General features: G+C 36.5%; 2 protein-coding genes across 2 annotated transcripts; one reads left to right on the top strand and one right to left on the bottom strand.

The window, feature by feature from the left end:
* Positions 1-666: 666 nt before the first annotated feature.
* On the bottom strand, positions 667-1,299 carry LOC119638567. The gene is made up of 3 exons (XM_038035435.1): positions 1,151-1,299; positions 894-1,016; positions 667-802 (listed from the first exon to the last, which is right to left on the bottom strand). The coding sequence occupies exons 1-3, from the start codon at positions 1,297-1,299 to the stop codon at positions 667-669; spliced, it is 408 nt and encodes a 135-aa protein (XP_037891363.1).
* Positions 1,300-6,850: 5,551 nt separating this feature from the next.
* On the top strand, positions 6,851-10,186 carry LOC119638566 (nuclear pore complex protein Nup153-like). The gene has a single exon (XM_038035433.1). It carries the CDS (start codon positions 6,851-6,853, stop codon positions 10,184-10,186), a length of 3,336 nt encoding a protein of 1,111 aa, XP_037891361.1.
* The last annotated feature ends 698 nt before the right edge of the window (positions 10,187-10,884 follow it).

The raw sequence follows: 10,884 nt of genomic DNA, 5'->3' as shown, positions 1-10,884 counted from the left end.
CATGAAAGTCTTATTGCTCCTCAGACCCGTTATAAGGAATGCAAATGTACCTAGTCATATGCACCTGGTCCAAATTTGATATTTAGCTTTTATGTCGTATTACTTTTTCGAACGATTTTTCTAAAATAACGCGTTACATAGCAAATGGCCCAAAAAGGAGTTTGTCTAATCCAATGTAATTTCAATAGACTTCGCCCTTCGGCCTGTTGAACAAGTCTGTAATTCGCATATCAAATTTTCTCAATAACAGTGACTTATAGATTGAGTACAGAAATACATGAGCGGGCATCAGATGGATAGATGTCCAAGCATACCTCAGACAATAATTCTGATTCGACCCGCTTAATAAAAGGTGAATCTATCTGGTGACCTCCTGCATGATGTTCTCTCCATTCGCTCATATTTATTGCGCCCTATGGTATAGGATGTAAAAAGGCTTCAATATAGTAACGACGACTTCAGCCTTACAACCCCAAAATATCTTAGCCCGTATTGTAATCATTGCATTTTTATAGCCAACGTAGCTCCGGTACCCTAATTCTAAAAATCTGACCTAAACTAATAAAAAGCTGCTTTTTGTTTTGTTTTTTGTAATCAAAATCTGTTGATATACTTTATAAAAAATAAAGATTGATTTCGAAAGTGTACAAACATCATAAGAAAAACTCATATAATGTTTGTGGTCATAATCCATTGCAAACGTGTTCGTTCCTTTCGGTTTAATCTGAAAAAGTGACGATGTGTGTAATCGATATCATGACGACTATGCAACGGTGGCCATATACTCGTTATGCACAAATGTCTACATAATGAATAACAACACAACAACACAAAGAAAGATATATATATTAGAAAAATGGAATCCGTAGGAGAAAAAAAATGCAAATGAGTACCTATTCATACGTGCGGCTTCATAACCGGTTGACTGTAAGGCAATCAATTTATTGATTTCGCGTTGAAATTGGTTCTCGTATGCACGTTTAGCGTTTTCGTAACGGTTAGCGCATTGTACATAACTGTAAAGAAAAGTAAGAAAACTAAAATAAGCGAGAAAAAAAGAAGAAATCGAAACCAAAGGAAAGAAAGACGAAAGATCGGCGCGGAAAGAGAAATTTTTTGATCGAACTTTCCATGTCTTTTTTGGACTTACTAGGGCAATTTAATTTTACGGTAGCTAGGATGGTTGCTGTTATCCTTTTTATCCTCATGCGGTCGTGGGTTAGTGTATATATCATGTATAATACAATAGAATTTTCCAGCTTCCGTCAAATCTTGCTCTGATTGAATGTTTCCACTCATTTTTCGACGCTTTTCTAATGCTCGTTTAATAGAAATACAGGTGTTTATTTACAACCTTATAAAACAAGAAACACGTAAAATATCCTTAAAAAAAATCACAATGATTTTCATACAAGTTTATGCAAAAGTGTTCTGATAAATTCTTTTATCTTCGTTTGACAATTAATAAAGAAAAAGTATATTCAATTGTCAACCTTGTGACAATAAGACGAAAGTATCTATTATACCGTTGCAATTCGAAAAACGAAAGGTGTTAAAAAAATTCTTACATGCAGAAATTCTCACTTCTGAGTTTAAGACAAAAAAATGCTGCATTTTCTGTCAACACGTATATGTCGTCAGGATATTTTCGATGATATAACCGCATAAAAAAAGTTGGTTAAGAAAAGTTATTTAGCTTTGCTGTAACCTCCGGAATTCACTTCTTTTCTAATCGTTGTCGGAGCAGCACCAGTCGTCAAAGTTTTCCGTTGATTCAACCGCATAAAGAAAGTTGATTAATAAAAGTTGCTTTTCTGTGTGGCCCGGAATTCATCTCTTTACGAAACCATATATGTCGTCAGAGTATTATCGTTGATGTAATCGCTTAAAAAAAGTCTTAACAGAAGTTTGTTAACAGTAACGTTTGGAATTCATCTCTTTACGAAACAACATATGCCGTCAGAGTATTTTGGATGATTAAATCGCGTAAAAAAAGTTGCCTAATAAAAATTGCTTACCTTTACTGTAACCTCTGGAATTCATTTTACAAAACAACATATGTCGTCAGAGTATTTTGGATGATAAAATCGCGTAAAAAAATTTGTTAATAAAAGTCGCTCAAGCGTACCGGAACCGTGGAATTCATCTCCTTCTAAAACCGTTGTTAAGGATTTGTAATGCCTAGCATTTCGAAATATGTTTTAGACTTTTAATGTGGTAATTTGATTCCCGCGTTAAGACGGCAGTCAAAGAAAATGAACGGATCAGAACGAGTAAGTAATAGCAACGCCACTGCGAGGCCTAGATATCTCTTATTGAATGGTGATTTAGCGATCCTTGAAGGCACAACGCATAGACAATAAATAACAAAAATTGATTAGTGATTCAAAGGATTGCAATTGGACTTAAGAAAAGCCCACATGCTTTATCTATTTTTCAAGTTCCTTACAGTAAGCTTATATTCTGGTTTGGAAAGAATTGAAAAGGCTCTGTACGTTCTTGAACGTCAATCAGTCTAAAAGACGCGCTTAGAATATGATTGTAAATTTATAATATGTGTGTAACTCGTATTAGGTAACATCCCTTTACAATCTCATTGCAGTGTTTTTGGAGTGAAATTGAATTAGCCTCAAAGGTAGAAAGGAAAAATCACATTTCAATTTTCTTCTTCTTTTTCTTCTACAATTCAGATGATTCACTGTGCTGAGTACACCAAGCACTTTGTTTCAACATTCCTTCACCAGGAACTGAAAATGTGTTATTACGGGCCAATAGACGCTGGAGACATAGCAGAGCCTTATCCATCGGAATATTGCATAAGGGTTTTTTTTTGCTTAAAAGAAAAATTCTCCGCCGCTTTTATTGGATTAAGATTCTGCACTTTGGTCTTCCGTCGTTTCTTAATATCAGAAATGCGATTTTTACTCAAAAGCTTATTTTTACTTGCACAATCAATTGTCTTTAGGCGAATATCCAGTTCGTCAGATCCGGACTTACGATAAATCCAATTTTTAAGACCATCAAGACCATTTTTTGTTAATGCGATAAAGTTATGAAACTCGCTACCTTCTAGTGTCAAAGCTATTATTAAAGTAAATCGTTTAGAATTGCTATCAGGGTTTTCTAAAAGTGTGAACATAATTGCGCATAATGTACTTTTCGTTTAATATTTTCTTTTATCATATTCAGCCAAGTTTGCCAAGTTTGGAACCTTTTCCTCACATCTTTAGATATGCACAAGAGTAGCCGGATAGGTAAGAATCGCGACTAGGAAATCAGCTTACACGGGTACAAATCTCAGTGCGGTATAGTGAATGCCTGCTCAGTTAGTAAAGGCATCAAACTTACCAACACACATATTAGGCTGCGGCCACCTGTCTCTTTCCACTTTCTGCACTTCTTTCTAGCGGTCATCGTATTACACGAACAGGATAAGTGATTGGTCATGTTAAAGCCAAGAAAAAAATTGATATATTGATCTCAACACATTATGTGTATATATAAATGTATATAATCATCATATTATATAATCTGGATATATAAATCACATTTCTCATTGGCTTAAACTCAACATCCAAAAAAAATAAATAAACAAATAAATAAAAGAAACACTTCACACGTCTTAAGCAATTCAAGAGTTATTGGCAGTTTTTCAAGGACTAAATACAATAAAAAAGCAAAAGAGTTAATAATTGGTAATATTTTGTATGTCTTGCGTCCTCATTGAGATGATTGAACTACAAGCAATATTCAGGAATCGAAAGACAAATGCATGTAAAGAGCAGACAGACAATCAACTGAAGTCAGCAAATAAGGCGACAATATTCGATGTGCACAAAAAGAGTCACTTGCAGTAACCTCCTGGATACACTTGTGTCTCATTTATTTATTTCATTTTATGCAAATTATTTAAGCATTTCGTTAAATTGAATTAAAGTAAATTTAATTACTTTGCTTCTCGTCTTTCAATTGATCAATTCATTATTTCGAGTATGGGCGGCCGCTTCATGGTGCGCTGCTTTACAGACTTATGTTTCTGTCATGCAATTAACGGTATGTTTATAAAAGTCATTAAATTATGTTTATATACAGCAGTTGCGTGTAAGTGCGCTCATAAATACCTAGATGTTTGTATACACGTTAACACATACACACAGTTGTAAGAAATACTGCAACGTTTATTTTGCATGACGCACATAAATACGAAATCAGGTATACATAGCCTGGCAGACTGTTTCGTATGTGCAAGTGGTATTTATATGAACTCAAAAAAGCATAATACACTCAAATAAAGTCAGATGAACGCAGTAAGTAGTTTCTTCTTAATAATCGGAGAAATGTTTGAAAATATTTATTATGTAAATAAATTTAACTTTTTCCGGAATTTCGAGTATTCCACATGCTTTTGTTAATAATTTTTTAATAAAATTCCCGAATATAAGTAAGTGAAAAGCTTTTTGGAATTTAATTAAAGTAAAGTAAATTAAAGTAAAGTGATTCAATTTTTATAATAATGGAATTTAATTAAAGTAAAGTAAATTAAAGTAAAGTGATTCAATTTTTATAATAATGAAATTAATATCTATATTTTTATACCCACCACTGTACCACAGGCGGTGTACTCATTTTGTTTTCCCCAAAATATATGTAACGCAAAACACAAAAGGCAGCTTCATAGACCTTGTAAATTATATACATTGCGTAAAATCTGAGTTGATTTAGCCATGTCCGTCCGTCTGTGTGTTGTTGGCACTCTCCTGGTTCGCAAAAATGAAAATATGGACCTCAAATTAGATAGAAACATTGGACGTTTCTGCACGGCCAAATTGGTCAGAGCAGAAGCCCGCAATGGAGCGTAAACTAAACGCAATTCAGTTTTTTTTAACAAGAATTTTTGAATTTTTGCACATTACACGGAAATTATTAAAGCAAAAATGAAAAACATCCGATATTCCGACACAAAGTTACAAGTGATTAAATTCTGTTTTTTTTCTTTTTTTTTAGATTTTTATGTTTATTTATTGTAAGGTAATCAAGACCGAATGCTTAAAAGTATTTTATATACTCCTTAAATGAAGATATATTATCTGCTTAAAAATGGGTCAATTCTAACGATTAACTTTTTCTTAATACCAGCGATATGGGTATCAAATAAAAGAACTTTAAGTGTAGAATGCGAGAAACGTAGTGGTGGGTATGCGAGATTCGAGCTGCGGCCAGCATAAAGTACCCTACATTATTCCAAGGACTTTTCATCACATGGAATGTGATCCCATCCGAATCATTTTCGTTTTCGATTGAAAGTACGTCAGTGTAACAGTGATCAAAAGATCTGAGAAATTTGCAGCCAGTCGGTTGAACAACAAGAAAACAAGGTAGACGGGAGGACAGACAAACGTAAATCGATTGAGAAAGTAATTCCGAATCGATCAATATAATTAAAATTGGATCTATCTCAACTCACTTCTGAGTGCTGAATGCAACCACCGCATACTTGACAATACCCTTGTACCACAAGTGGTGTACAGTATAAAAAACTCTGTTTACTTTATGACCCACTATGTATTGCATGCACTCACTGGCGAACCGAGTTTGGATGTGGCAGTATTTGGAAGCTAAGCTCTGTTAGATAGTAAGTATAAGTAAACAAGCAGGTCTAGGCAGATAATAAAGTAGTCTAACCGAATACGCCAGAGTGTGTTGACGAATAGGCGACAGAAGAAACGGAACATTGTACTTAAGTCCATACATTTCTTCTATCATTGACTTTACCTATATCGTGCACGAGAGCTAATGCACTACAATGTACTTAATTTTTTAGTCCTTGTATCAGCTTGTGCTCTCATCCATCGCCATGTGCAAGGATCTGCGTCTCCGTTTGGTGAGCAAGTCTGCTCGCATATTCGCCTAACCTACTTCTCTTTTCGTCTGTTCATTAAATTCCCTATCGCATATTTGCTAGTTTGCTTGTCATTCCTTTTACCTGGTATCTCGTGGCTTTCTACTTTTGAATGCATTCCTCTCCCCGTACACCTTTGGACCTTGCATAACCTGTGCCTGTCCACTCGACTGGAAGTTTGTTTATCCATCGAACAATCTTGAAGGCCAGTTAGACGTCATAATACGCCAAACAAGCCAATCCTTGCACGTTTTGCATAAAAAGGAGATTCCTCACTAGCTTTTACATCCCGATATGTGGTAGATGTCATATTAGCATTAGAAGTCATGAATAACATAAGAAAGTAAGTCTACATTGAAGACAAATGGTAATGAATGGGGAAAGTTGTAATACTTCCCTGTCGAATAGTAAATTTATAAAAAGAAAAAAATATTTATATATATAGTTTGGTTAATACAAATATTCAAAAACAACAATTTTTTTCTCATTCAATGAAAAATTTTGAAATTTAATATTAAACTTCTTTTAAAATTATACGTTTAACTTTTTTCTAATAAATGCGAAGAAAATTTTTATATATTTCTGATATAAATATACATCGCTGAGAGTAAAGTTGTCTAAGGACGAATAAAACAGAGTTTGCGAAAGCAAAAGATGAAAATTTATTTGACTATGTAAGAGCAAGTGAAACCAATTTTTATCCGTGGTCACAAGCCCAATGAGTTGTTTAAAGATTCCTATAGACTTACATCGAAATGATGTAACAAAAGCGCTCTCCAAAAAAATGCAATAAAAGGCGTTGAGTTCTAGGACGTGCTGTGTATCTGCATTGAGCAAGAACTGCTTTATTGCTAATTGTAGTTGTATATTGGAGTTAGGATATTGTTTATATCAGATAACAACACAAGGTGATTTTTATTACAGGAACAACACACATTGAAATCTCAGAAAATGCCGGAACATCCCTTATATGGTGAATCCATTCGCCGGAATGAGGCCACCGAAAACTCTGGCGTGGACGACGCCATTGATATCAACGACAATTCCTTTATCGGTATAGTGAAATCGAGAATCGCCAGGATTTTACCTAATCGTATAACGAAGTGGTTTTCAAAGTCAGCCAAAGCCCAAAAACGACGCCATCGTCTTTCAGAAGTCGATAATGAAGATTGCATCGAAGACACAAATGAATATCTGCAATCTAAATATGAAGAATGTCATGATCGCAACCGTTGGGACAGGCAAGATGAAAATTCTGAAGAAGATAGGCCGAACGATAAGTCCCACAATAGTGGAGAAAAATTTCATAAGCGAAATTTGAATTCCTTTCAAACTACCACACCTGAACAACCTGCAAAGCGTTCCCGTATCGCTAGTACGCAAAATATTTCTTTGATGGCGAGCAATAGATCCCTCATTGCTTTAACTTCTCCTAAAAGTAGTAGTAAGTGCCGTAGTTGTAATGGAGGTGCATGGTTACGCTCGTCGGGTCAAAGGGGATATACCCAACAGATCGGAAGCAAACAATGTTACGATTTTATGGTGTCGAAGCTTAATGTAAAAACTAACATCGAGGACATAGTATCTACTCCAATTGAGTTATGGAAAGATGTGTCTTCCGGTAAAAGCGGCGAACTAAATATCTCGCAGATAAATTCGCGTAGGACCTTGAGTGTACCACCAACTGCATCAAATTTTGAAGGGGCTGATAATTTTGCTACAATTTCTAGTCTGTCGTTGTCAAGTGTTAAGCAAGGTGTCTCGACAGATGTAGAAGCTGAAACAGTTAGCTGTTGTATTGAAGATATCAATCAATCAAGGAAACAAAGCGGGTTTTCAAAAGATGAAGAAGGTGATGGCGAAATAAGTAAAGTTAGGCGTGGAGATGCTAATCAAAGCATGGCAACTACCGAGACACATTCAGAAAAGGACGAAAGTGGGATTGAAAATGTGAGTAGGGATACAACTGTGGACACTGCGGGAAAAGAAACTGAAAAGATATATCAGCAACGAAAGATCGGTTTATACGATATGATCCCAGTCAGTGGCACCCGTCAAGGTAGCCGGTCTTCATTCCACAGAGAGCGACACAAATCGTTATCGGCTGAAGCGAATATTCAGGGTTCAATATCTGACGATACTTCTAAAACTTCGACTCTGCTGTTGAGCTGCGAAACTCGCAATCAACTAAATGCTTGGAACTCCGGTAGTACATCCACTATAAGGAATAGGCGCTCGCCGAATATTTTGTCGCCTTTTTATGAAGGCAAAACTACGTACGGCGGTGCAGCAGCTTATCACAAGATAGACAATAGTATCGGTGTTCGTCCGGTACCCAAAACCCGAGCAGTTAAGCGTCCCTTTTTGACTCTATCGAATTTATCGTTATCTAACATATCTTTGGCTGCCACTGGCCGCAAACGTGACAAGTCATCTACGCCTAGAGGAACTAAACGTATACTTCATTTGATTAATGATTTCAGTACGCCTTCAGGTAAGGCCAAAAACTTCGTTCGCAATGTTAACCCTTCTAATCAATTGGTTGCTGAAACTCCTTCGTCGTCGGTAAATTTACTAATGATGAAGCCTGTGCCCCAGTCCGATATACAGTTGGCTGTGTCGCCTTCATCTACGACAACGAAGCAGCAAACAGTAGCTGCTGCAACAACTGTACTTGCCCAAAATGAACAAGCCGTCAGGACATTAACAAATCTAGCCGCTTCAGAGGCATTATTAGGAACATTCACTACGAAACATACGACCAACTTTCTTTTTTCGCCTCCACAAACACATACGGATATACCCCCTTTATACACTCAGAATATCAAATTAAAACAACAACACTACGAATTCAGTTCACCAATATATTTGCAACAAAGCTGCAAATCAAAAAGTCCTACAGGAAATTTGGATCACAAAATTGGAACTCAGCCGAAGAGTGGTAGCTTTTCAGAAACCCTAAACAAAGAACTATTAACTTCGTCCAAAAGCAAGGCAGATGCCTCTAAGACCACCTTGGACGGCACTTTTCAGTTTAGGAAAAGCGAAGACGAGCGGAAATGTAACGTGTGTAGGGTATGCAAGAACTCAGAAGCTGTGAAGTGTTCTGCTTGCGAAATAACTAAAAAGTTTGAAAAACAACAAACATGTTTAGAGCGTATGGTTCGAAATAATGAGGAATCTAGTGAATGTGTTGAGTGCGAAACAACAAAGAAAGTTTCTTCATCGACCTGCATTTTGATGGCTGATAATGGCTTCGGGGATATGTCTAAGTCTAAATCAAATATCTGGAAATGCGACCAATGTTTAGTAGATGGTCAAAATAAAAAACCCGGGCATAACGAAAAGTTTGGCAGTGGTGGTGGGTCCGTTGCATCAACCAGTGATTTTAAGTTTGCTCGTCTAGCACGAAAATTAATCGATGTTAATCATACAACCGCAACCACCTCAAACTGCACTGCTTCTGCACCACCAAATTCCAGATTGAAATTGCTGCCTGCCCAAGAAACAGCATCCAAATGGGAATGTGAGGTTTGCATGAGTAGAAATGATGTTAATCGCATTAAATGCATATGTTGCGAACAACCCAAGCTCAGGTCGATTTTTGCAAATGCTTTTGCCAACAATGCCGAAAAATTTACTTTTGTCGGTAGCGTCGGCAAGTTTTCATTTGGCTCCTTACCGAGCAACACATCAAAGAACACAAACGAATCGAAACAGGCAACCACCGCATTAACTACGACCGACACCTTGGCGATAAAATCTACCCTATCCGCAGTAGACTTCGGTACTCAAAGCTCCGCTTCGACATGCGATAGCGGCACCTTCACTGAAAACTCAAGTGACAGCATTAATAAAGGTTCTTGTAATGGCACAACTAGAATACAGCAAGGCAATGTGCCCACAAGTGTTACTAGTGGATTTGCATTTAAAAGAAACTCGGAAACTATTTTATCTACATCAGATGCCACAACAACAACATCCGTGAGTTTTCCATCAATGGCCGAACAGGCGACTAATTCACAGATTACTTCCCAGGCAATATTTGTGGATCCAGCTGTCCAAAGCTCAATTGACTCGCTTTTTTTTACCTCATTCAACACTGGAGCCACAGTTACGCAACAATCTGTCTATAATTTTACCGGATCTAGTGAAAGTATGTTGACTACAAAGCCCCATTTTAATGGAGACAGCACTTCAACGTCCCGCAATATTTTCATGCCGGCTTCAATGCCTGGTGACCGATTGGCACGGAAACGGAGACGAAAAATACGGCGTATTAAATAACAAACATGATGAAGAACAAATCGTGTATAACCTCTAACAATCTACGCTATTCCCACAGTATCAATTAAATATTTTTCTAAACTGATGGCTAAATAAACGAACGCTTGTACGAAATGTGAATGAAATCGTTTTTCATTTTTTTTGGTGCGCCTTGAAATGAGCAAAAATGTATTATTTAGTTATTGTTGGGCATTAAGGTATTTCCCCTATTTCGTTGAAAGTATGATTAAAAACAAGATTTTTTAATATTTTTAAGACACACATAGACGAGTAATTATCATGGAGTGTCTGCTGCTATCGGGTACCCTTTTCAATTCATTTCACATTAATCAATGTTAGCTATAAGTAATGTTGAGCATGGCGTACAGATAAGATTTAGCATGTAGTGGAAACGGTACAGTATCATAGAAGAGATCTGTTCAAGCAATAGAAAAGTAGTTAAGAGCAGGTTCCACAAAATTTCGGCTAGTACGTGCCTAAAATATACAGTGGCAAGACTGAAATTATAATATGAAATGTTTCCCGCTTCGTGCTATCTAAAAACTTGATCCATAAATTTGCACAATACAAATCGAAACAGTACTGCATGGCAAAGCCGAGTTTAGTTGCTATGCATAGCTTTGACCAAAGCAAATTATGGATTAAAAGGTTTACTTTACCTCAGATTCTACGTAAATTGCTGAGCATGCGAAAACATA

This window comes from Glossina fuscipes, unplaced genomic scaffold, assembly GCF_014805625.2.
Source record: "Glossina fuscipes isolate IAEA_lab_2018 unplaced genomic scaffold, Yale_Gfus_2 90, whole genome shotgun sequence".
In the NCBI taxonomy this organism is placed as follows: domain Eukaryota; kingdom Metazoa; phylum Arthropoda; class Insecta; order Diptera; family Glossinidae; genus Glossina; species Glossina fuscipes.
The sequence above is the reverse complement of the archived record's forward strand: the minus strand, read 5'-3'. Positions and strand labels throughout refer to the sequence as shown.

Excerpts from the sequence above, each read along its gene's own strand:
- LOC119638566 (XM_038035433.1), top strand. The coding sequence starts at position 6,851 with ATGCCGGAACATCCCTTATATGGTGAATCCATTCGCCGGAATGAGGCC.
- LOC119638567 (XM_038035435.1), bottom strand. The coding sequence starts at position 1,299 with ATGAGTGGAAACATTCAATCAGAGCAAGATTTGACGGAAGCTGGAAAA. Across the intron at positions 1,017-1,150 it reads CGTAAAATTAAATTGCCCTA|TTATGTACAATGCGCTAACC; the intron begins GTAAGTCCAAAA and ends TTTTCTTTACAG. Across the intron at positions 803-893 it reads GAAGCCGCACGTATGAATAG|ACATTTGTGCATAACGAGTA; the intron begins GTACTCATTTGC and ends TTCATTATGTAG.